This window comes from Haliaeetus albicilla, chromosome 5 (assembly GCF_947461875.1).
Source record: "Haliaeetus albicilla chromosome 5, bHalAlb1.1, whole genome shotgun sequence".
NCBI lineage: Eukaryota > Metazoa > Chordata > Aves > Accipitriformes > Accipitridae > Haliaeetus > Haliaeetus albicilla.
This window is the reverse complement of record NC_091487.1, coordinates 49,813,129-49,839,596: the sequence shown is the minus strand read 5'-3', so window position 1 is coordinate 49,839,596 and position 26,468 is coordinate 49,813,129. Positions and strand designations below refer to the sequence as shown.

The following is a 26,468-nucleotide window of genomic DNA, read 5'->3' as shown; positions in this document are numbered from 1 at the left end:
CTCGGAAGATAAGTGAAGGCTGCATTAGCACTCACCCTGAAGACTGGAGACATGTTACTTATTCTTATGCCAGTGAGTTCAAAGAGGATGCCCAAGTAATAAAAAATAGCTGCAAGAGTAAGACCATCTTAAAGCACTAGTTCTATTCAAGACAAGGTCTGTTGGAAAGGATAGTGATAAATCCTGTGGGATATACAATGAGCCCAGTCAAATCTCTCATTCAAGGGAAAAGCAGAGACCTATCAGGGATGGAAAAAATTCTGATCATCAAAACAAGCTATGTCTTAGAGCTCAGGGACAAAGGAAGAACTGCCAAAAGCCAAGCTGAATTTGACCTTGCAAAGGAAATTAAAATAATAGCAAAAGGTTCTTCAGCCATATAAAGAAAAAAGAAATAAGGAAAGAGGAAGAGAGACTCCTGTGGGATGTGGATGTGGATGAAATGTAAGACCGTGGTGGAGAATGTAGCGAGTTATTAGCTTTCATCTTCAGGGAGGTTGTTTATGGGGAACCTGTGAGCAAGCCTTTGAGGGTGTGAAAACAAAGTGTGATCCACCTATTAGCAAGCTTCTAACCAACTGCAGTTTGCCCCTTGGGATATTCAAGTAAACCAGCTTCAATTTTGGTTTATCTTACTAGGTCAGGCTTAAAGCTTTAGTGATTCAGAAACAGATTCACAAGAACATTGCTGCCTCAGGGGTGGGTCAGGCAGCTCATCATGGTAAAAATTCAGCTTCAGCACACTTGTCTTTTGCCATGGTGAATTTGTCAGTCATAGATACCCTGCTAGATAGAAAGGGGATTTCTGTTCCAAAGGTCTGAGAGCTGGGGAAATTATATGGCTAAGAACTAAGGTGAATTGAAGCAAGCCTGATGATTACATCAATTAACTCTTGTGTCTTCCACTTTGAAAGAATTACTTTTTTAGGCTGCAGTCACTTTAAACTCTTAAGCCCACGCTGCTGCTGAGATGGGACACTTTCGTCCCATCTCTCCTTGACTTCCCATTCCCACTCCCTATCTTTGTGCTGGCATTAGCTGCTATGCGGAGGGATCAGAGGACTGATCCAGCAGAAAACCAGTTTGCCATCTCCATCCATCCTTGGGGAAAAAAAGAGAAAAGTTTACAACCTAAATGTGCTCTACAGTCCTCCAACAGAGAGAGCACCTTAGGACCCTGCTGGATATAGGTATTTATCAGAACTCCTGAAAGATGGAAGGAAGGACATCCATATCTTGGTCTGAACTGATGGAACTTCCCATCCTATAAGTCCATTCTGTTATCCTGCAAAGATGAGTTCTCCTTCCACACCTCAATTTATCCATCAGCAGATTGGTAAAACACTACTTAGGCTCAAAGAAGTATTATTTCAAATTCCTTTGAAAAGTGCTGTACAAATTCACAGTGCATTGTAAATAAAAGCAGATACAAACAGATATGTCTCTAAAATTAGAGTCCATAGAAGATAACTTTTTCAAAGTGATTACTCAACCAGTTCATGTTTCAGAGATGAGAACATTCCCCTTTTAATTTTATTGCATTTTAATTTTTCAGCATGATGCTCAAAAACAATTACTGCCTTCTGCCAAAGAAACAAGTGTTTGAGTTTGAGGGAGCAATTTCTTAAGGCTCTTATTAGGGAATGTTTGGCTATGTAATAATTCTGGAATGAAGCTTTCTCATTTAAAGAAAAAATAGCTCCAACAGAGGTGAAACCTAGTAACAGCTAACATTTTCTTTAGGTCTGTCTCATTTTTATTACTGTTGTATCCTGCTCCTTTCTTACTCAGCTCTACTGTCATTGCACAGATGTGCAAGCTGGGCCCCACACCATAGGTATCATGTGTGTGGGCATTAACATTAACAACAAGAAGAGCTCTGAGCACACAGGAGATCTAGAATTTGTCAGCTGGAAATGAGAAACTTGTTGGGTGAAACTGTGGCTCACTGTGATGGAGGAATGGACCTTGGAAGGGAAGAGAGAGGTTCCCTTTAAAAGGCTTTTACTGGGGTTCTCGGAAAACAGTGTACCCCAAACCACTAATAATGAAGGAAAGTGCAGGTCTTTATTCTTACTTTTTTTTGCCTCGGATAACCTATTGTGCAAAAGATACCTGTTTTTGTAATACATGTGTTAAGAGGATGAAAGGGATAATGCTGTTGCTAAAATCACTTGCTTCTCTCAGAGATTGTGTGCCTGTTATTCTTTTTAGCAGCTGGGCTAATTAAAAGAGGAGCTAAAACACATCCCTGTTTTAGTTTTACTCAGTGTGCTTACTTTATGGGTCGCAGACCTTTGCTGAATAATGAGACTGCTTCTCCTACAGAGTCAGCTAGTATCCTTTCCTGGCCATTAGTGTATGCTTTCACACAGCAGTTAAGAGTAGGGGAAAAAAAAAAAGAAAGAATTTCTATTAAAAAAAAATATAAATCAAAGCCAATGAGTGAACACAGGGGGAAATCTACTATACTAAGCTGAATCTGTCCACTTAATAAATGTGCATTAACTCGACTGTCTTTTTTAAGTCCCAAATGCAGGATTGTGTTGAAAGCAGACTAAACTACTACAGAAAGTATAGTCTGTTTAAGAAATGCATTGAAAACCTGTCTAGTATAAGTATGACTGTGTTCTGCTGGATAAGACCACCATTGTCTTAAGCTCTACCTTTTTAACAATTCAGATGATTATGTTTCACATAGAAAAAAAAGGCTAATGCACATTCTCCTTTGATTCAGGAATTGGGGTCTGCCTAATGTTTTCAAATAGGAGGGTCTCTGTTCCAGGGTCCCTGTTGTCATGTAGTGTTTAGTAGCTATAAATTCAGACATAAATAGTCCTGAAGTTGTTCCTGATAGGCCATAGGTTTGCTTCACTGTGCTCCTACAATAGTGCCTTTTTTACATTTGTAAGCTTCTATTCTTAACTAGGCTATGACAAACAAATCATAAACTCCCAACACCTCTGCTCCAAGGAGGGAAGAATCATTAGTTCAATAAAAAAATTATTTTTGAGGTCTCCATTGGGTCCTTAACAGGTTTTCCCATGTGACTTCCAAAGCTTGTATCTCTCTCCGCACTGCCTTGTTCTGCTTTGCCCGTGACAAAAATCAAGTATCTTGGTGTAACTAAAAGGAAAGCCAAATAAAAATTGCGCTTCCTATTTGTGAGGTCTAGACTTTGCCCATCTAAGCGCTATAATGGTGGGTTAATGCAAAACCAGCATTAACACAAATAGCTCTAGGGTTTTCTGTTTCCAGTCTTAACTAAAAACAGGACTGTCAACTCGGTCTTTCTACATGTTAAAGCCTCAGTAATCCCACTACCCCTCACCCAACATTGCCCCAGTTGTGGTGGCCAACTGGTTGTGTCATTTCCACCATTTTCCTCTTTCAATAAACCTGCATGCCCTGCAGCCCCTCCTCTTGCCTGCTCTACCCACTGCTGCAGAGAGGACTGACAGGCAGCTATTCCTGTCGGAAACTTCCCGTTCCCTTTCTTCCTACATGTCAGCAGCCCTTCTTCCCTCATGGTAAGCTGTAACATGCAAAACAGAGCCGTACTCCACACCTCCCCAGTCAAAACTCTGGTCCTTTCCCATTTTCTTGTACCAAGCCCTTATATCCCCTCCTTTCCCTCTAGGGACAGGCTGGTTGGCCCACAGGCCCAGAGAACTGCACCAGATGTTCGTGCCTCCACCACACTTCAGATCCAGTTCCAGTTTGAACCTCAATCTCCTCTGCATGCATCTTCCCCTTGCCCTCAAAACACCACACAGCTTCCTTTTACTGTATCTTTTTGCCATAGTTGGATTTAAATTACAGGCCATCCATGCCACTAGCCAGGATGTTTTTAGCATCTAAAGCAACCTGAAGAAGTCTGCCCTAACCCTCCCCCTCCTTCGGTTTCTTCTCTGTAATTATGAGCTGGCATTTGTGATCTTATTATCGGCACTGTGGCCTCGTGTCTTCAACTGAGAAGGGCTGTGACAGGATAAAATAGCCAGGGTAAGGTGGTTGCAACATTACCCTTCAGGCCTTGATTTCTCTCTGGGACAGAGGAGCTTATTCTGGCCAGAAAATTTGTACCGGTGTGATCGGGAAGAGATTTTGTTATCTCTGCGCTGCAGGACAAGGAACAGGAACAGGTAATGAATGTAGTGCTTTCGAGTCAGTGACAGCATCGATGAGGTTTGAGAGATCCCAGCCTTTGCTAATGGGGTCTGGGGGGCAAAGCCGGACTTCCGCAATGGGGGAGAATATTTGGAAATCTGTGGAGAAGAAGCAGCTGCAGTACCGAAATTCATGACCACATAACATGAGAACGTGCTTGTGTTATAAACATGGAGGAGTGGTGCTGGACCTGTCTTGAGGGCTTGCTTGCTGTAACGGTGTGAGACCTGGAACACGTTGGCAGTTTACTTGCGGTTAACGTCACCCAGGTAGAAACAGTCCACACAGACAGCGGCAAAGCCCTGAGCCTCCATCTCAAATTTTACTCCCTACAGCTCCCCCGGGGCGTGTAGCCCAGCCCTCACCGAGGGCTGCAGATGCCCTCCGGCTGCCAGCCCTCCGTCCCCGTGGACAGCTCGCCTCCCTGCCCTGTGGCGTCCCTCCCCACTTGCCCCCGCACCACGTCCGTGGTCCCGCAGGAGGGAGAGGGGCATCCGCATCCCTATGGGAGCTGGTGCTGCCGGCAGCACCCGCACGGCCCTGCGGTGGTGGGGGCTCTCTCTGGGCTGATGGAGAGCCAAAATCCTGGGCACTGGCAGGCTTGCAGGGACTCCTGGGAGCCCCTCGAGGCCTTGGGGTCGAGAGCGAGTAACCCCAGCTTTTCTCCTAAATAAAAAGCAAGTCTCTTTCCCTTTGTCCGTGCTAGGAACCTAAACATGTGAACTGAAGTAACCCATTTGCTAAGATTGAATGCATCTGGATGTGTCTGAGTGCATCTGGCCTCCACTTCTCTAGACAGAGGCTGGAGGGGGAGGGGAAGAGAGGTTGGGACGGGTTTAGATAGGCAGAAACACATACAAACACACATATATTTTTAAGGAAATATGAGTCACTTGCACTTCAAGTTTATTCCAAAAATCAATTCCCAGCCCTCCCCGACTCCTGCCCCCAACTCTCGAGGCAGGCCCTGTGCAACTGGGTGTGATAAATACGGACAAAAATTGGATACATCTGTGGGGAGGAGGCAAAATGCTATTTTCCAACCTGCCCTGACATGCTAAGGCCACCACGCTTTTGAACCGCTCCCCCGGCTCCGAGTGCCCCTCTTGCCGCTGCCGGAGGGGAGCTCCTGGCCCCCTCCTCACGCTGCCAGCTGTGTGCCGGGCGAGCGCCCGCGCCGGCCGCTCCGCCAGCAGCAGGGCAGGGGAGGCAAGGTGAGAAAGGAGAGGGGCTGAGGGGCACGGCTCTCCTCCACATGTCCCACGGGCCCTTCTTGTGCTGTTTCTGGCACGTTAGGAGCCGGCGTCGGGGGGAACCGGCGTCGTCCCTCCCAAGCTCGCGGCCCCACGGCCCTCGCGGCCTGTTGCCTGTTGTCCTTCCTCCCACCTCCCCTCATCACTGCTGCCGAGGGGGCCCCCAGCAGCCCAGTGGTCTCTCTCTTGCCCCGAGAGAGACCTGCTGCCTCCGTGGCAGGAGAGATTCGTTGCCCACCAAGCCCGGTGCCACCGGCGGGGCTATTCCTGTGCCACTCCGGCACGTGCTGCAGAGCCACCTCTCCTGGCCAGCGTGCGAGGTGGCACCTGGCTGAGGGACGGGCTGCCGTGGGGACATCTTGGCGCACGTGGGACGGAGGTGCGGAGACGCTCTCCGTGCTTGTGCCCCGGGGGGGGAAACTTTGGCAGGAGGTCAGTCCCCCGGGCACTGGTGGCCGGCCTGGCGGGGAGATGTCCCTGGTCACCACCTGCACCCTGGGCCCCGAGGGGCTGGCGGGGAAGGGCGCTGCAGGGGCAGACCCTCTGCCGCTGCCCCTGGAGAGGCGGGCTCTGAAGCGCTGGCCTTGACAACCGTTATTTATAGCCATCGCCATCAGCACGGCTGCATACCTGACAGCTCCCCCGGTAAGAGGGGGAGATTACCTTGCCGGCAGTGCCGCAGTCTGCGGCAGCTTGAAGGGTGTGTGATGTGGGGGCACCTCACCTCCCAGTCCTAAGGGCTGCAGCTCCCGAGAAAGCAGCCTGCAACGCTGACAGCTAGCTGCTGCAAGCAGCTCCAGCCACTTCCAGGTGTAAACAGCCCACGTTTGCGGCCGTAACAAGAGCAAATTTGCACTCAACAGCAAATGCTCTTTGCTTAACCTTATCAAGAAGAAACCATACATGCTGGTTCAGCATAAACTGGAGCAAGGCTTGAGTATAAAAAAGATCATTCTGCTTTAACGAGGCTTCCCCTTTGAAAGAATAATATTGGCAGAACTAAAGCCCAGATCGGAAACAATGTGTGGCTTTTGTTTTCTTTTTTTCCTTCACTTTTTCCCTCCCTTGCCTTCATTCTTGGTGTTGGGGCTGGAGAGGAAAGTCTCTGTCTTGCCAAACTAAACAAATAACGCTTTACAATTCAGAGACTTAAATGCCTCTTTTTATCATCATTTCCTTAGCACTGAGTGTTGAGAAAATAAAGCAGTAGTAAGCAAAGTGATTGCATACCCTTTTCTTGATGGCCATTGGCAAACAAATCCAGTCAGTTGTTTCTCTTTAAGGCTATAAAGTTTGCATGGAAATCATCCCTGGGCAAACCTCCCACCACACACACTTCATGCCAGCAAGGAAAAAATAAATAAAGCGGAGCCCCTTCTTTCTATTATTACCATCCCTGCAGATCTCTCTACTTCCCATGACAGTGCATGAGATCAAACCCCTCTGACCACACTGAAGGAAAGGGACTCATTCGGCCGTGCCGGGAATGCACACGCTCACTTACGGTACCTCTCGGCAAGCAGGAGATGAGCAGGAGCTGGAGGAGAGTGAGTCCTACATGTGTCCAGGGAGCTCGCTCCATACTGCCCAGGCCAGTGCAGCGGTGTGACTGCTCGGGAAGGGAAAGCAGGCAAACAGCTTTTACTGGGACCTCACCAGCTCCGGGCTGCGAGGGATCTCGGATTTCAGACCTCAGCTCGCTCCCATCCTCACCAGAGGGGAACTACCTTCAAGAGACTTCTCAGGCGTCCAGAAGTACGACGTCACCCCAAACCTCTCCAACTGCTGCCTTAACCCTTTCTGGACTCTGGCAGCCGATCCCTTTTGTGATGGGTTTATTGGCTCAGTGCTCAGCTCCGAGATAGCGATTTTCATCTCCGAAAGAAAGATATTGTAAAGGGGTAAGAAGCAGAAATGCGAATATCTATATGAGTCATCCCAGTTGCTGTGGGTGAGCTGAAGTTACGGATGTCTCCAGGAGGAGGCACTTTGTACGTGCTCCCTTTGGGCTTGCAGGGGTTGGTGCATCCCCGGTGTGCTGGCCCTAACTGCGGGGCTGGGCGTGGGGTGGGTGCAGAGAGGGATTCCTGGCCCGCGCTCTTGTCACTGGGCAGCCTGGCCAAGTGACATGTTCCACTTTACGACGTGCTTAAAATAGCCGTGCATTTTTATGGTGGGGCAGATGAATGAATGAGGCTCACTAAGAGTTCACTCCACAGTGAATGAAAACCACAAAACACAAAAGGAATCACTTGGCATACATGCACTCGAGCTAGTCAAAACCTTTTTACGGAGTCCATTTCTGCCAGGAAATGCAATTTTGGCAAAATTGAAATGTTTTGTCGGAACATGTTGATATTGAGGAAATGTTCAATCCAAACAAAGGAGACCATTTAATTTGGTTTTTATCTTTGTGTCATATTTTGTTTTGACTTTTCTATTAGCACATGCTACTGATTTTATCTGGTCTTCAGCCCATGTTTCATAGCAGCATACTTTTTTTTTCTAATATTTTTCTTGCACAATTTTTCAATACTATCCAAAGGAAACATTTCATATTTCTAAATCAGACGTTCTCAATTTCATTTCTGTAGCAAGTTTTCAAAATCTACATATATTGTGAGGGGGAAGAATTGAAATATTGGCATTTGCTTAGTAGAAACTCAAGTATCTCAAAAAGCTTTAACAAATACCTACAGCTGTTTGTAAAGCTCTTAGGCATGTTGAGCAACCTCAAAAATTTCAGAGCAGTAGCCAATGGAAACCTTGAGTAGTTTACTGCAGTGGAAAATCCATTACACCTTCAGGTGGTCTTTCATGGGGTGAATTCCTTTATCCAGACATCTCTTTAGGTTATGCTTGTCTGTCTACTCTTGACTTTTAACTGTGAACAGTCTTTGTAGTTTTTGTGCACCTTCCATAGAAAACAATACCAAAGTATAGATGATCGTCTTTTTTCTCTAAATCTCTTAACGCTGATGCAAACCCACCATTGAGAATACTAGTATAAGAAGACCTGAGAGAGATGCCAAGATCTTAACCATTACGGCACATAGTGCTACTCAGAACATGTCAACATAACATGGTACTTGAAGGACATTTTGCACTTAGCTGCCATTTGACTTTCTGCATGGCTGTGGAACTGATGCTAACTGCAAATACAGTAACGATCATTCAATAAACATATAGTTTCCACTTCTCAAACACCATCTTTTTAACTATTTCAGTATGATCTATAGATACTAATTGTGCTGGCTTAACCTTGGCTAAGGGCCCCCTTCTCAGCAGGACAGAGGGTGAAGATAAAGACAGGGAAAGTGGTTACCAGCTACTGTCACAGGCAAAACAGACTCGACTCGATTTATTCCCAATTAAAATAGCTGTGGGTAGTAAGAAACAAAAACGAAATGTAAAACAACACGTTGTGTCCCCCGCCTTCCCCGACTAAGTTTCACACCTTCCCTCCTGACTCCTCTGCCTCCCCTCTGAGCAGCACAGGGGGACGGAGAACTGGGCTTGGGGTCAGTCCACTGCAGCTCCTCTCTGCTGCTCCTTCCTCCTCGCACTTCTACCCCGCTCCAGCATGGGCTGTCCACAGGCTGCAGTCCTTCAGGAAATATCCACCTGCTCTGGCATGGGGTTCTCCAGGGGCTGTGGTGTGGATATCTGCTCCGGCACGGGCTCTCTGTGGGCTGCAGGGTTATCCCTGCTCTGCCTGGAGCTCCTTCTCCCCCTCCTCCATCTGTTTCTCACTTTTTTCCTCTCTTCCTCTGCCTGTCTGGCATTTTTTGCCCTTTCTTAAACACGCTCTCCCCGAGGTGCCACCAGCCTGGCAGAGGGGCTCGGCTGTGCCCTGTGGTGGGGCCGTTGGAACTGGCTGGAACTGGCTGGAACCAGCTGGAACCGGCTGGAACTGGCTGTGTGAGGCACGGGGCAGTCCCGTCTTCTCCTCAGAGAGGCCCCTGCTGCCCCTGCTGCCAGCACCTTGCCGGGGACACCCGTAGAGTAGTTTAGTTTCCACACAGCCCTATATTTCATAGTAGCTCCTGTTCTCCACCTCTGTCATCAAAGGCAAAATGTTCGCAGCTTTTGTAAAAGGTGAAGAAACCAAGGCTGTCGAGTGGAAGTCTCTCTCTGGTGACAGGAATAATTGTAACGATGGTCTGTAGCAATCTGAAACCCAAAGTGCTAACAAGTGGATGAGCTTTTCCACCGATCCTGGCGTGTGAGCCATCCTGGCTGGTGCCCTGGCAGCTCAGGACCAGGCTACCAAAGCTCTCCAAGTCCCACTGGGCCCTATTATGGTTCAGCTACCACATTCCCTCGGAGCCCTTGATGGGCACCTCATGCCCCAGAGCCCTGATACCGTGCCTTGGTGGCCCCCTGCTACTTTCTGATCGCTCACTCATACGCTCAAAACTCTTTCCTCATTCCAGCTTTGGGTTCCTCTAACAAGCCATTGCTGGTCAGTGGCAGGAAGAAAAAAACTAAGGAAAAAAACTGAAGTCCCCCAAACCAGATGAAAACAGTGAAAACAGGGAACCCTTACCTCTTTGCAAAGAAACACAAACTATTTTCATGTCTGTGGAATCAAGTTTTGTTTGTTTCCTAGCCCTTATTTCTAGCAACCAATTAAATTATTTAACCTAGTAAGTCCTTTTAGGACTGAAAGTTGGATTACAGATATCTGAGGCTTAGGTATCTCTGAGGGGGAGTCTCATGAGGACATAAGCCAAATCTGGTTTTGGCGTGTGAAGGGAAGGGAAATCCCAGAGCACTGAATAAGGCTGGACACAGGGAAACAGAGTGTTAAGGCCAGACATAGAGGACCTAATACTAAGGTTTCTCATAAAGGCCAGAACCTTTGGGGAAAACATACCCACAAGGGCCACAACTATTTGTTTATTTGAGCCAGCTCCTGTGGTGAGACGTTCAACACAGTAGAAAAGGAGCAGCTGAAGTTGCGTCTTTGCCCTGTGCAAGGAGCAGCTCTGCCGGGACACCTTCTGCTTTAGGGTAGAAAAGTGGTCTTTCTGTTTTATGGAGGAGTGGGCTAGAGGGGAAGACTGGTAGACCTCTGACTTCTTTTTGTTCTTCTTGTCTCTGAGGGAAGGTAATTATGCCACCAGGAAATATAATTGCACTCAGTGTTACTCTACAGTGCTTAACTTAGCTTGGCACCTTGCAAAATCAGTTTAGTTGGTGGATCCACTGCCTCTTTAGAGAATGGCTCAGCAGCCAAAGAAGTGAATTCAGCCATGATCCCACAGATTCGCACATGGCCCCAGGAATGACTCTGGGCAACTTACACAGTGCGCCTGAATGCACTTCTTGCATTCCCATTAAGAGGCAGGGACCAAACCAGGCAGATCACACCGGCCAAATATTTCAGACTGTGTGTAATCCTCCATGAAAGAAAGCTAAAAGCTCTTAACCATGTGTCTGTGCTGCTGAGGAATCTCACTGTAGCATTTGGCTGCAATGTTTGCATCTGCCCTATTGCTGAACATACTTAAGAGTAGAGGTTTGAAAATTACATTCCACCGAAACTGAATTGTAAAACAGAGTGCTGCAAAAATTGATAGCTATATATTAATAGTAATTTTAAAGTACCTAGCAATCCATTTCAACCTAGAGTAAAACAAGCCCTTTGGTAATTAATAATTGACCACTGAGTGAATAATTAATACCGCTAGCTTGTACTTCTAATAATCCGCCATCAAATCTGAGACATGAAAACACTGTGTGGTCCAATCTGCAAGAACAGAAAGAACACCACCATTTTAATATGGGGAAAAACTGACATGCAGGGAGATGAGCTGAGGCTCATATCCTGAAGCAGTGATGGATCAAGAACTTCACAGTACTTCAGTAACACAGTACGCAGAATACAGTAACTTCACCCCCATTTGGTACTGGAAGCAGTGGACTGTCCTGCTTGGGAGGACTCAGTGAAGAATAACTAGGGATGAATGTATAGTTCTGAATAAAATCAGTTTGGGCTTGAAATAAAATCACTGTCTCAGAGCCAGAAGGACTTTTTTCAGTCTTTGAAATTTTAGTGAACTTTTTATTTCCCGCAATTTTCACAAACTACTGAAATCTCTTGTTTCTGTTACTGGAACATTACCAGAAAACTTTATTCTTTTGTGATTTCTGCTCAGATGATTCCATCCCAAATGGCCCTGATGGTCTTCCAAAGCTCCAGAGGTTCTGCTGGAAGGAAATCTGTGATTTTCAATGATGTTAGTCATTTACGCTACTACAGATTGGATGCCTTCACAGGACATCGTTCTTAAAAGAACATTTGGAGCCCATTTCTCTCTCTTCTCACAGGCAAGATTCCCACTGAAACTAGTGGAGTCTTCTGCCAAAGAAAGAGTTTGAATCATCAGAGCTCAAACATGCTCTCAGCAGGGTTGGTGGAGTTAGGTCTTGAACTTTAGTGACTGCCCAATAATACCCATCCCACTCAAACAAAATCTGAAGAAACCATTTGAAAGACATTGTAAAAGAAAATGGACCCATCGAGAGGCTGGAAAAGGCTTGTATCTCAGAGGAAAAACAAAGTTCAAATGAAACTGAGACCTGGAGCTTTAATAGTAGCAGCAGGAGCAGTTAATGAAAGATTAGCACAAATGTTTTATTCCTCCCCTCAAAGCATTATTGTCAAATAAGGAGGTCCTTTTAGAGGCGAGATTACAAAGTGTTTGCCTTTAAAATGCAGCTTTTAAAAGAAATCCCAGACCTTACTGTAACATCTGAGGAACATTTTATAAGTTTCTAGGAGTATTAAGAATATACTTTGCCCTTTGGGCTTTGAGTTCTGCCAAATGTGTGCAATGCAATATCCAGCATTTATGAACCACAGTAGAATTGCGGCAGCCTACCTACACAGGCACCTACAGGCAAGGGCACTCTTCTGTGCGGCTTTTTCTGGCCTGAACTCCACAAACTATTCCCATCTCTGTGTGGGATGTTAATCCTCAGTGACTGAAGCATCACAGTCCAAGAAAGCTAAACCGGTGAGAATGGGAGAAGCCAAAAGAGCTAGGAGCTGTAGTGCCAGCACACATTACAGCCCCTGACCTAATGGGACTTGTAATGACAGTGGTAATGCTTGTATTTGTTAAAAAGATTTTTTCAGGAAAATCGAGGTAGTTTAAAGTTTGTGATTCCAAATACATTTCTGGGCAGGTGATCAGCAAAATATGGCCAGAAAAATATGACCTCTTAATGGCACCTAACAAGCTTTTTTCAATTGTTAATTCATGTCTTAATCTGTCTGGATGTTTTTTTCAGTGATCCTTCTGTGTTTCACTTCTCTATACAGTCTATGATGATCTTCACCATAGCAACGTGTGAGAAAAGAAACAGGTGGAAGATTTGGTTTGAAATTAAAAGTAGCCAGTAGTCAAGCCTACTTAACAATCAGGCAGACACTGATATTACAGTCTAAAGGGGTAACAAAAAAGGGCTGCAATTACATATTTCCCTACATGGACATGAACAACCTGTAGATTCAGTCATTCTTGTGATATACATTTTTACTTTGTAGGTTAATAAATAAGGCACCTACATTAATGAATAAAACTTTTAGTCTGTATAGCAGATTCAAACTGATCACCAAAACAACAGAGACACAGAAAAATAGCAACTGTTTTGCTTATATTTAAGTTGGGCTTATGATTTATGGTCTTGGGTACATATGAGTCAGCATGGAAGCCAAGAAGAGAATATGATTTTTGAGACAGAAACCTAACCATGCTCCACCTAGAAGGCCAGCCTAGCACTGCATCATGAAGTCCAGCCAGATGAATGTGTGCATGAAATAAAGGTCAGAAAAATGTATGTTGGAAGTAACTGGTGGAAGGTCAGCTTTTTAGAGGTGCTGAATGCCTGGTTTTCCAAACTGGAAATGTAAAAGTATAGCACTTCTGGAAATGTGATTCACATGAGCTGTAACCTTATTGTAGTTAGATAATGGGGTGATGTAAGACTTGAGCAGTGCTGTCTAACAAATTAAGAGCTTAGTTTGAACTGCAGGGGTTTTGTGATCTCCTTTTCCCCTTTCATTGATCCCCATAAAAAACTGAAATTAAGGCTTACTTTCTCTGTCCCTGTAGGTCAAATTTGCCAAAATGTCCTTGTGAATGTTCTGTGAAAAAGTCTAGTTAGGAACAACTGTGAAATTCTAATTAAAAGGAGTAATGAAATTATTCACCTTTTATATAGTTGTCCTACATGTCATACAAGTAAATAATCAGGAAATGTACAGTACCATGCCATGTATCTTCCCGATGCATCTTTTGGGAGTTCTGCCAGCCATCATTTAACACCCTCTTATGCTGATCATTTCCCAGTTTTTCTGTCCTTCTCCCTTGATTGACTTGACTGACCTTGACAAAAAGGGGGGGACCTGAGAAAGATGACAAAGACAATAAAAATATAATGATTCAGAAAGAGAGAGCAAGATTGCTCAAACTAATGAATGAAGTGGCTGAGATCTTTCAGAGCAGTAGTCAATTCCGAGAACAATTGGACAAGGTCACCAGGGCATTGCAAAATTTGATCTCGATATAAAAAGATATACTGATCAAAATCTCAGGCCAATATGCAGTCATGTCTTCAATTTTATTAAAAAAAAAAGTCATCAGCTTCTTCAACTAGTGCAAAACCAGGTGCTGAAAAGCAAGTTGCTGAAAAGTACCATCTTGTCCACCTCTTCCTGTCCCTATCAGACATTGATGTGGCACTTGACAGTCTTGATGATCCTGTTTCCACATATTTATTTTGCATGTCATCCTTGTCATCTTTGACCTCTGGCATGCCAGACCACTATTGATGTTTCACTTAAAAACATGGGGGGGGGGGGGGGGTGTCCTAATAATTTTGCTTTTATTATTTTTTAGGCAGTGATATTGGGATACAAATCAGAAAGATTGTATGTTGTAACATACTGTCTCTCAGTATTTAAACTGTGTGTAATTCTGAAGCACAGATCCCACCCACCGCCCTTACATTAATTCCCATGGGAAAATTTGTTTTGCTATCTGTCAAATCACTAACTGTCGCACTTTTCAGGAATGCATGCTCAGTGAGTAGTAGGATATGTTAATAACAGGAAATCCCCCTTGGTGCATCTAATGCCACAAAAAAAATGCATCTTAGTATAATTCTGTTACTTATAGGTATATAAGCTGGGGAGATTTAGAAGATTTATAAGCTGTTAATCAAGGAAAGAGACACTATGCACAACAAACATGAGCTAAAAAGTTCATTCAGGTTAATGGAAAACCTTGTATAGCTCATAAGACCTCTGAAATATCCATGAAGATACCATATAGTACTGATAGCAATGGTATTTTAAGCTCTGACCTAGCAAAGACTTAAGCATGTGCTTAACTTTGGTTAAATCAGTAGTCCCACTGAATTCAGTGGGGCTGAATGACACTCTTTCAGGTTTTTCAATCTTAAAGGTCTTAGCGGATAACCATAACTGAAACTGGGAGAAGTGACAACGTCAGGGATCACACAGAAAGCTTTCTGCCCAAGTCCTTGGCTGGCTGGACTTCCCGCACCTCCAGAGGTGTGGAGCATTGCTATCATTACTGCAGTTGCTGCCCTCAGCAGCAAACAGGAATGAAGCTCTCATTTTGCAGCGTGTTGCCTGTTTGTACAAGAAATAAAAAGAAATAGATTCCATCAGACCAGGTTTCCCACTGGGATTACCAACAGACTAGCACCAGACCACTACTTCAGAGATATGGAAAGAGCATCAGGAGTTTCTAAATAAGACAGCTTTCAACATTCATTGTTAATAGGTGTATCAGATTTTTTAGTAAATATTTATGTAGCAACCTCCAGGATTAGAAATCAACACTGCTGCTTCCTTTTAAAGATTGAAAAAACTCAGTTGAAGCAAAGTGAAGGATTTTACCATACTGTTGTTGCTCCCTTGACTGTTAACATTCAGTGGTGTGAAAGCTGACAGAGAGGGTATTGATTTTTATTACTTTGAACATTTCTTTGTAGAAGAGAAGCAACAAAAAGGAGTGAAAAGAAATAATAGCAATTCTTGTTTTCTCCAGCAGGACTTCGATCTTACAAGTTTAAGCAGTGAAAGAAAGGAATCGTCTATTCCATTGCACTCTTTCCTGCTAGAAAATCCACATTTCTCCATTCTTGTTAATATTTCTCTATCTTGAAACCACAATGAGAGCATATGCCTCATGACAGCATAGTTTTAAACTTCTGATATCAATTTATGGCTCCTGGAGACCTTACTGAACTCCCATTGCACTGTTAACACACAAAATCGTGCAAGGTAAGAAAAGTGTACACAGAGAAGTCTGCTTTGAGAAGTCTGCTTCAGGAAGGACCTCAGAAGAGCCAGTCTTCAACCCAGTAGAGAATTTTTAGTTTGTGCTAAAAGAGTATTGACTATTGGGGGGGGTTTCCTGTATGTTTGATTCCGTCCATAATTCCATTGTTTGTATTCAGTTATTGTCTTCTGTGTGAAGAATCTCTTGGCCGCTGACATCTGGTTTAGGTTTCTCTTCATGTATCTTTAATCCAAACCAGCTTGACCTAAAGCCACTGAAGTGAATGGAAAGACTATCACTGAGTTCAGTGGCCTTCAGAGCAGGCCCATAAAGATCCTGAAGATTAGCTGATAGAAATTAATCTGAAATCGAAGGCCATGTCTATGCTATGTTGAAACAGAAACCTCTGGAGTGTTTGTGAGCCTGGTTTGTTTCCTCTCCTGCCTGTCTTGAGTTACCTCTTGCCTGGCCTGGGCATACATGATCCTATAGATGATGGAAATGGTGGTCCAGTTGTAACTCAGGCCATGCCTGGAAGCTCACCCTATGGCAGATAGATAGGCAATTCATCTCCTGGGGCAGTCATGGGACCATCCTTTGCAGGCAATACAGGCATAGTTAATATGAGTGCACCACTTCAAATAACTTGATCATCTAGATTCATGTGACTACAGGCAAAAGTCTAAATTAAATATAGTATTTCTTCCTGTATTAAATGTGCTCGTGAACAAGGATTTTCCCAAACACTATTGAAACAACCATTAAGAAGAAATTTCCTGTATGGACTGTTTATATCTTAACTATCCAAAGTTGGCTTTTCTATGCCTTCAGAAGTAGCCACTGTCAAAGACAGGAGGACAACTGAGTACATCCAGCTATTTGATCTCTGAGGGAAGTTCTCCTATTGTTAATGTCCTCAGCTGTGTTTCCCAAATGTTTTGGCATGTTAAATTTTCTAAACTATGCATCTTTACTGAGACACATAGTAAGCACTGGCTTTTAGACAATTAGTTTGTAAGAGTAGTATCTCAAGGCCGAAGCCAATACTAGCACCTTGAAATGTTTCATTCTTTTTCACGTGCAGCTTTTATCTCTGCTCTAAACATACAAATGGCACATGCATCATTATGAGTAAGAGATCTTAGGCAGAAGCCTACAATAGCAACTCAATGACCCACTTAATGGGATTGATGCCTATGGTGGAATATCACAATGCATAACTAATGTAGACAGCAATCACCTTCCTTTTTATAATACATGGCATTTCTGCTCTTTCAATGGGAGTCAGTCGGTGAAAATTGGTTCTCCTGCCTCATCTTCTATTCCTCATCTAAGGTGTAATTCAACCAACATGTCTCAGTCCTGGCCTCTAGCATTTTGTACTCTTTCATGGGTCTTCCATTTCAGACATGAGGATACCATCCATCTCACCAAACATTAGATGATTTTACGTAGATATCTGAGTTAGTGCTTTAGGTGGTCTTCATTTTAAATGGAGAGAACTAGAAACTTCTGGTATGTAATTTATTAGCACTCTTTTAAAAATCAGCATTAGGATGAGTTTTCTGTTCTTCTCCATGCACTAGAAAGGGGGCTTAGATTACTACCTTTGATGTAAACACTGACATTTAGGATGTCTGATGTTAGATAAGGTGAACCCAAACCCAATCTGGTGAATTTATGTGAGGATTATGTGCCATATTGTCGTGGTTTAACCCCAGGTGGCAACCAAGTACCACCCAGCCGCTTGCTCACTCTGCTCCGGTGGATGGGGGAGAATCAGAAAGGTAAAAGTAAGAAAACCTATGTGTTGAGAAAGACAGTTTAACAGGTAAAGCAAAAGCCGTGTGCGCAAGCAAAGCAAAATAAGGAATTCATTCACTGCTTCCCATGGGCAGGCAGGTGTCCAGCGAACTCCAGGAAAGCGGGGCTCCATCATGCTAAGTAACAGTTACTTGGGAAGACAAACACCATCACTCCAAACGTCCCCTGCCCTTCCTGCTTCTTCCCCAGCTTTATATGCTGAGCATGATGTCATATGGTCTGGAATATCCCTTTGGCCAGTTTGGGTCAGCTGTCCTGGCTGTGGCCCCTGCCAACTTCTTGTGCACCTGCTTGCTGGCAGAGCATGGGAAACTGAAAAATCCTTAATTTAGGATAAGTGCTACTTCACAACAACTAAAACATCAGTGTGTTATCAACATTATTCTCACACTAAATCCAAAACACACTGTACTAGCTACTAGGAAGAGAATTAACTCTAGCCCAGCTGAACACATATAAAAAAGTAAAATGCAATATTCACTTAATCTGCAAGCCCGTATTTCATGGGACAGATTGCACTGGTTCGGGTTGCCATTCATCATGAAGCAAAATATTGTCTGCTTCTGCAAAGTACAGATGCCAGAAGGGTGGCAGGTAAGTGCCACATGAGGATCTGACCTTCAGTGCCAATCCTTCGCTGCTGTTTTAGCAGAGTAAAGCCCTACTGGCCAGCACAGATGAGCTGCTTTAAATGTTTTATCATTTTCTCAACCAAAAGAAGTCACATGGGCTACAGTGTAAACAAATAAGTGGGAACAATAAGATGCAGATGACAGAGATCTGCATATTCCCGGCTATCTGAAGTGTATTTAGTATTATATCATCCCCTTCCCCCATGTGATCAGAACTGAGGTGGAACCACTGCTTTCTTTTACAGCCTTTTCCTTTAAAGTATGACATATCAACTGCAAAAAGAAGAGGAAAACATAAATCAGCAGGCCTTAATAAATAGTACTACAAAAGAAGTTGGTGAGGCTTTTTTTTTTCCCTCTGTACATAGGCACAGAGTAAACAGGTTAATCAGTTTAAGATTCTTTTATAAGGTCACAGTGCTCAGTATGATTAACTGGAGATGAAATTTGGCAGGCAATACGTTCATGATGTGATCTAATCAAGTTTGGTTGTGTGGGGAGGGAAATAAAAAAAATTGGCTGAGAGCGGATTGCTTAAAAATTGGCAACCTTGCAAATACTGTAACTTCTCTATGGAAATCTCATCAGATGAGCCAGCCAGCTTTTCCGAGCCTGTCCAGAATTTTTCCTTTCAAAATATTTGTGCCTGAGTGATAAATGGATGACTTCTATTACTGGATGGCTTTTGCAGTGCACTTCAGGACTGACCTGAAGTATCCCCTGCTATTTCATTATTGGACTACAAACTGCTCTGCCAAAAAGCCTCACTCCTCAATCTCTCCTTTTCTTTCAGGCCTAGGGTTCATAGGTCTGTTGGAATATTGTCACATAAACACAGTCAGGCCAGACAAGATTGAGTATCCTCTTTGTATAGTGTTCTGCCTCCAGAAATGACCAGGACCATATATTTCAACAGATATAGACAGTAAACTTATTGGGATAACCTGTTCCAGCTCACAGTTCTATCCTGTTCTCCACTAATAAAGACTAACTCAACTCCTAAAGTGTTTATGGTTTAGCAATTACACTCCTTACCTCTTGCTATCTACACATATGTCTAATAACCCTTTTAAACTTGCTAAGATTTTGCTTCCAGAGGTATGCAGTGGAAATGATCACTTATCTAACTACGTGTTGCACCAAGAATTATTTCTTTGGTAGATTTGAACTGGCCACCTTCTATTTCATTAAATTACCCTTTGGTTCCTAAAAACTCAGGCAAACACTTAAACCATACCTCTCTAACATTTTCTTGATTCAGCAGGTTACTATTTTTCAGTAAGACATTCTCATATTTTTTTAAAGTGCTACCAAGAGACCAGTTTAATGGTTTTTCCCTACCTCTTCCCTTTTTCTCTCCATCCTCCAGTCCCACAACATCCATTTGAAATGCAGTGATGGGGATGAGGTGAGTATCCCACAGGGGCCATCCTGCTGATGAGGTCAAAGCATTGCATCATTCTCTTGATCACGCTCTCCTCTGTCCATACTTGCTGGCTTGCTGGGATCCAGCTGCCACTGGAGCCACCATCTCTTTGGCCTGCCCAGAGCAGGACCCAGCTCACTTGCCTGAGCTGATATAACTAACCTATAACTAAGAAGTGCAGGGGTCACTTACTCTTTTGATCCCTGTATTGAACTCTGCTTGTCATGTTGTCTGCTTCCCTAGACCCTTCCTTAGACTACGCTCAGACCCTTTGCAAGTTCCTCATAGACATTCCTTGGTCTGGACTGATCACCTTAACCTTATGCTATCTGCCACGGTCGCTAGGTCTCAACTCACCCCTCTCTAATATGTGTATTAAACTACATATGGCTTCATATCCTTGTTAGACACTTCATTATACCTATGTTGCCAGGTGTGAGAAAAAGACTTTAATTCCTACTCTTTCTTCCTATCTCTCAGACTGTTTTGACCCATATTCTTTGTTTCTCAGCTGTGATAGTTTAAATTTATTTCTGTCCTTCTATAGGACGTCTCAGAAGGGGCTGCAGGGAAGTCTAACTGATCTATGGCAACCAGCTACCCTCTACCAGCTGCTTCACGCTCATATAAATTCACTGGATTTCTGTCTTGCAATGCCCATTGCTATTCTGAGCCCAGAGATCCTCACAGCACCGGCACAGCTACCACTGTCCTCATCTGCTGCAGCCTCAGATGGTTCCTGCTGAACTTCTGTCTTCACCTGTGCAATTCCCCATTATTTACGATGTGGATCTCACTGTCAAGTGTACATGCAGCCCTATTGGTATGAGTGATCAGTGTGAGCATTACCTAATTTTACCAGAGGAATCATGATATTTTTATATCGCTTCATGCACTTTTTTTCCCATATGCTCAAATATGCAGGCATTAGGTCCCATTGCAACATCACTATGAGGTGTCTGAAATTTTTGCACCAAAAAAATTGCTTACGTTACAAATGAGAAATAATAGCACTGCTGTCACTAAAGAATGATTCATCATTCTATAAAGCTTTGGCAACATGACAAAGGGCAAATGTTCAGGGAAAGAGAATATTTTCCCAGTGTTAGTAAAATGTTCAACAAAATAAATATGAACTCCCTGGACATCACAGGCAGTGAACATCTCTAATTTCAGCCTCCACAGAAATGCATCATTGTTTCTTTTTAATTTGTAGTTCCCCAGAATAAGGAACGTATTTATGGAAGATTAATCTCTAGAGAGTGGGTTTCCCATGGAAGGCATTTACCTTTTCTGTACTCTCTTTGGACTCTTCAGAAATTAACACATGGGTGTTCTGAGTATTAATTGCCAGACCATTATCTGGTCTGGGGTGCAGCCTTGGGCACACGCTATTGGAGATATTCTTTTAGCATTGCACGTTGCTTTTGATTTACCCATCTTACCCGTTGTGTAAAATAACTTTTAATTTATGAAACACGGAGCTTAAATAGGTGCTGGGCCAGTGTGACAGCAAACTCCATAGCACATTCTGCGAGTACCTTTACTCGAGGCAGAAACCCTGCTTTGGAGCAGGTGCTTCAGTCCCAGGCATGAACCCTGGTTTCCAGAACTGCTCTGCCATGGAAAGTGGGCCTGTCAACACGTCAACAAGTGCCTACCAGAAAGGGAAGGTGTCAGTCATTAAACCTTACTGATAGCCTGCCTAAGGGAGACACTTGGGGAGGATGGGCTGGCTACAAGCGTTCGTTAGGTCCTCCAACTTCCCTGCAAGAGAGAAAGGGGAAGTGGAAAGTGGAAGATGCCTAACATCAAAGCAAAAGGACCAGATGTTGGTGATGGGCTGTATAAACTGAGGAATTCATGAAGGACAGGAAATCTTAGCGGGTGAGAGGATCAAAGAAATGTTTTCACAGCAGAAGGTCTTCTCCTAATGTGTGGGAATAGGCAGTCAAAGCAAGCTGTTCTGTAGCAAGGAAGAAAAGAGTGTGAGAGAGAGAGAAACACCATGACTGAAGAACAAAGTAATTTTCATTCGTTGTTCAAGTCAAATGCCTGTAAAAGAACAGTAAGATACAGGCATTTTTCACTACTTTATCCACTACTTCTTTGTACTTTTGCTTTTAAGTAAATCATTGTATTCTGCAAGATTTTACATCCAGAGTGTTTACTTTCCCTGCCATGGGAATTACAATATTATCCCAAACACCACCCAGGCAGAAATGCCAGGAAGAGATGCTCCTGTTCCTGTACCCCACAGGGATGGCAGCAGCAAAGATGCCACAGTGACACTTCCATAATGGCACTTTGGGCACAGCGGTGGCCTGCTGAAGAGGGTAACCCAGCATCTCTACAGATGGTGCCCTCGGACAACTGGGAAGAGAGGGCACCTTATGGGGGGGCCCTGTCATGACCTGGTGGCTGGCTGGTATGGGGAACTGCACCAGAAACAGGCAACCCCATCCTATGGTGGAGCATACACAGTCAAAAAAGCTCTCAAATAAATGCTTATCTTCATAAGGATAATGCTTACAGCTGAGTGGGTCCTTAAATGCTTTCTTGAATGGGGATGGGCTGAAACACGTTCACCAGCCACAGTTGTTGGGCTGTCCTGAGGGGAAGAACTGTCATATCAAGATTATAATCTGGTTTAAGTTGACTATCAAATGTGAGGCTTACAAAGTTTTCAGATGTGTCCAGAAGTGTAATTACGTTATATTCCTGGCATAAGGGATTAGCCACTGTTTTTTCTTATCCTTTGCTTTTTCAGTCCTAACTCAGCCTCTTTAAACGTATTGTCCTTGTGTGATAGAGGGAAAAGACTGATTAAAATCACATGGCTAATAATATGGCACAGTTAGCAGGAGAAGGAAAATTATTCATTAGGCCAAGTGATATAGCTGGAAAAAACAGACAAGGTTTCAAGCACACAAGCACAAGTGAGCCCAGAAACTTGTCAGTTTTTCCCAGCCATATCATTTGGTATAACAAGAGCTATTTTCTCTCTCTGTGAACTGGCTTGTATGGATCCTCTGGGGGCACAGTGTGGAGAATGCACTGGGAGCAAGGGCACCCACTGAAGTTTCCCTAGCATCCCGCTTTATAAATTGGCACAGCCTTGGGTGAAAAGTGCCTTGTTATTATCCAGTTGCCTTGAAATCACTCTTAGTTCAAGCCAGGATAAGATCAGTTACAAATAAAAGTATTTACTAATGAGATCCAAAGTAGATAATGTTGTCACAAAATTTATAAAAGGTAAAGGTGAAGCAATGGAAGGAAAAAAACATTTGAGATTCAATAGGGAGGGACTCCCTCTTACACTCTCGCTCCCTTTCTCTCTGACTTTCTCCCAGCAGTTCATTGCAGCCTTTCCCCATGCTCTCCTGGCAGGGATGGTCTCTGTCTGCCTTTCACCTCAGCCTTAACCTGCAGGAGGACTCAGCTGGGCAGGTCGTGACAGCTCTCAAGCCTCGTCTCCCCTTGAAGCCTTCCAGGGAATGAAGGCAGGTGTGATCCCTCTCTCTGAATCTGGTTTATTTCTTTTCTATCCAGGCAGAAGCCTGATCATTCTTCACTAAAATATGGGTTGCTTGACTTGGGGATTTAAATATCTCTGCAATGGACCAGGTGTTATCTTCCATTCTTTTCTGACCACTTGCCTACGCATTATGCTTCCTTCCATGTCCTCCTGCTGCCATACATGTGTGAATCTGCATTTGTGACCTTACACTGAACCCCATACGTTAACAAGTGTGCTTGATATCAGCATCTCTGTGGGATAACTGTATGCATCTCCTGACTGGCTTTTGGCTGAAAGCAGACAAAGAGGTAATTAACCTTATGGCAATAGTGCATTTAGGGTTGTTGACTGTGAATATCTTTCTTCTAAACATACTCGAATAAATATCCTACCCTCATGCTTCATAACAATTAATGAATGCTTTCTTACAGCTCTGAGCAAGGAGGTGATGACTGTATCTCACTTTTTACTCGAGAGGCTGAGACAGATGGGCTGACAGATTAAGCTCAGGAGTGTATTTGTTTCCAGGGTCTAAAAATGAGATGCTCAGACAGTTTTTTTGTTTCTTTGTTTGTTTGCTTTTAAATTATGTTGTTTCTTCTAACAGTACCAGAGCAGATTCCCATTGGCTTCCATTGCTGCTGTCAGTGCCGACCCTTCTGCTGGTCAAATCTTGAGGTGGCAAGTAAGGAACCTGGAAAAATCAAAGGCAGATAGCTGAAAAGCTTGGCTTAAGGAACCCAGATGAGGTGTTTGGGTCTTCTGTGCTGCTCTATAACAGAACTGTGGATAAAATCTGCAGGATTCTGCTTCTTTGAGCAGAAGGCACCCTCCTTTTTTTGGATTCCCTGATTTAATTCTCCACAATACTGAGAATTTCTGCAGGATGTAAGGCAGAGGTCTGACTACTTCCCACCCTTGGTAAAACACCATAAGGCAACATCTGGCGAAGCTTTCCCTTTGTGTCATTTTGTACAAGATACACAAAGCAATTGGTAGAAATAGCTGTTTGGATGATGCGCCTTTGTTCAGGACTTTCAGTGCTCCCAGAAATCCCTGCTGTCTGAGCAATCGCTGTTTTGGTTTTATTTCATTACTTGAAATATTCTGGGATGTTTCAAGCCCAGAATCAGTTGCAAGGTTGGCTTCTCAAGGCTGAGGGGGAGACACACAGCTGGGGTATTTGCCACTTGGTGACTCTCCAGCCAGAAACTTCTGCCTTGACTGTGGCTCTTTTCCGACATTTCCTGAGCTATAAGGAGAAGCAGAAAGGTGAAATGGCAAAAGGAAGTGCAAGATGAGTCTGTGCTCCTCTTGTTCCTTTTTGATACAGATAAAAAAAGGCCTGAAAAGTGGGACTTTTTCTCCCTCAAAAAGGTCTCTATTCTCTTCTTGGTTTTAATCTTTGAAGCATCAGAGAGGTCAAGGCTCATCTTCTCACTGCTTTTTCTCGTGAAACTGCATGGATATCTGTGATATTGGCTGTAGAGAGCAGACTGAGCTGAATCTTTAGCAAATTGATGTTTTTTTCTCCAGCTGTCTAGGGGGGGGTTGCATTAAACATATACTAAAAAAATTCAGCATTTTAAACAGCCTAGATAAAATATACTTCCTCTCTTAGCTATTTGTGCTATACCTTTATCATAGATTTCATAATCCTATTAGTTGTCAAGCTGTCCAGAGAGTCTATCAGGAAAAACAGTAGAGACAAGATCTGAAGTTTTCATGTACAAAGTATCTGCTGAAAAGTTCTCTCAAAATATCTGTAAAATAAAAACTCTTTCAGGCTTTCTTTATAGCTGGAAAAGGAAAGAGAAGACACGGACCCATTTGTTCCTCTCTTGAGATCATCTCCAAAAGCTGGGAAAAGAGCTGAATTTAACTCAAATAAGCTCAACTCTACTCTTACCAGGATGCCATGGCCCAGGCTGGTCTTACAATCCACGGCCAGCAGTTTTGAGCTCCGACACCAATGACAGCGCACTCACTGCAGCGCAAGAACCAACAAGGCCAAGTGCCGGGTCCTGCGCTTTGGTCATGGCAACCCCATGCAGCGCTACAGGCTTGGGGAAGAGTGGCTGGAAAGCTGCCTGGTGGAGAAAGACCTGGGGGTGCTGGTCAAGAGCCGGCTGAATATGAGCCAGCAGTGTGCCCAGGTGGCCAAGGCCAACAGCATCCTGGCCTGTATCAGAAATAGTGTGGCCAGCAGGAGCAGGGAGGTGACTGTCCCCCTGTACTGGGCACTGGTGAGGCCGCACCTCGAGTCCTGTGTTCAGTTTTGGGCCCCTCACTACAGGAAAGACATGGAGGTGCTGGAGCGTGTCCAGAGAAGGGCAACCAAGCTGGTGAGGGGCCTGGAGCACAAGTCCTGTGAGGAGCAGCTGAGGGAACTGGGGTTGTTTAGTCTGGAGAAGAGGAGGCTGAGGGGAGACCTTATCGCTCTCTACAACTGTCTGAAAGGAGGGTGTAGTGAGGTGGGTGCTGGTCTCTTCTGTCAAGTAACAAGTGATAGAACAAGAGGAAATGGCCTCAAGTTGCGCCAGGGGAGATTTAGATTGGATATTAAGAAGAATTTCTTCACCGAAAGGGTTGTCAAACATTGGAACAGGCTGCCCAGGGAAGTGGTTGAGTCACCGTCCCTGGAGGTATTTAAAAAGTGTGTAGATGTGGCGCTTAGGGACAGGGCTTAGTGGTGGTCTTGGCAGTGTTAGGCTTATGGTTAGACTCAATGATCTTAAGGGTCTTTTCCAACCTATGATTCTAAGAGTTTGCTGATTTCTCCTGCTCTGGCTCTGTAGGCTGCAGATACAGGAGGCACAGAGCTGAGGTAGTGAAGAACAAAAGCTTTTCAGTCTTCGGAAGCTGTTTATCTGAACAATAAAAGCTCTGATCCCACTGACTATTATTTAAAAAATGTTGGGTTCTATCTCCATGCAAAATGTATCAGGGTTGCATCAGGAAACAGTGTCACGGAGATTTCCATTGCGCCTTGAGCAGTACTCTACCAGTGTTTAATACAGACAGAAGCATGTGTGTGAAACAGGCAGGCGAGTGAGGCTGAAAGCACTGGCACTATGTTGTCCTCTAGGAGCTGGCATAAGACAAGAGCCCTAGTCCTGAACAGAGCTGGAGTGTGCTCAGCTGAAACACAAAATCGCATGGAATGAATGTTACACACTTGAAACCGAGCAGCTTGGTCAAAAAGGATTCCTTCATCTGGAACGTACCTGGCCCCAGTTCTGAGGAAACTTGGATGAAATTGTGAAAACCATAAACTGCTTGCTTTTTTTTTTTTTTTACTTGGAAATTGCTGAAACT

At 44.1% G+C, this 26,468-nt stretch overlaps 1 protein-coding gene across 2 annotated transcripts in view; it reads right to left on the bottom strand.

Annotated features, from left to right (window-relative positions):
- PAMR1 (peptidase domain containing associated with muscle regeneration 1) overlaps window positions 1–7,169 on the bottom strand; it is a 58,366-nt gene extending 51,197 nt beyond the window's left edge. The window contains exon 1 of one of the 2 annotated variants that reach the window (XM_069784701.1): window positions 6,933–7,169. In XM_069784701.1, coding sequence (XP_069640802.1) covers window positions 6,933–7,005 — 73 coding nt within the window. In that variant the 5' untranslated portion in view covers window positions 7,006–7,169. The remainder of the gene's footprint in view (window positions 1–6,932) is intronic. The other variant, XM_069784702.1, reaches the window with a different exon arrangement.
- Window positions 7,170–26,468: the final 19,299 nt, after the last annotated feature.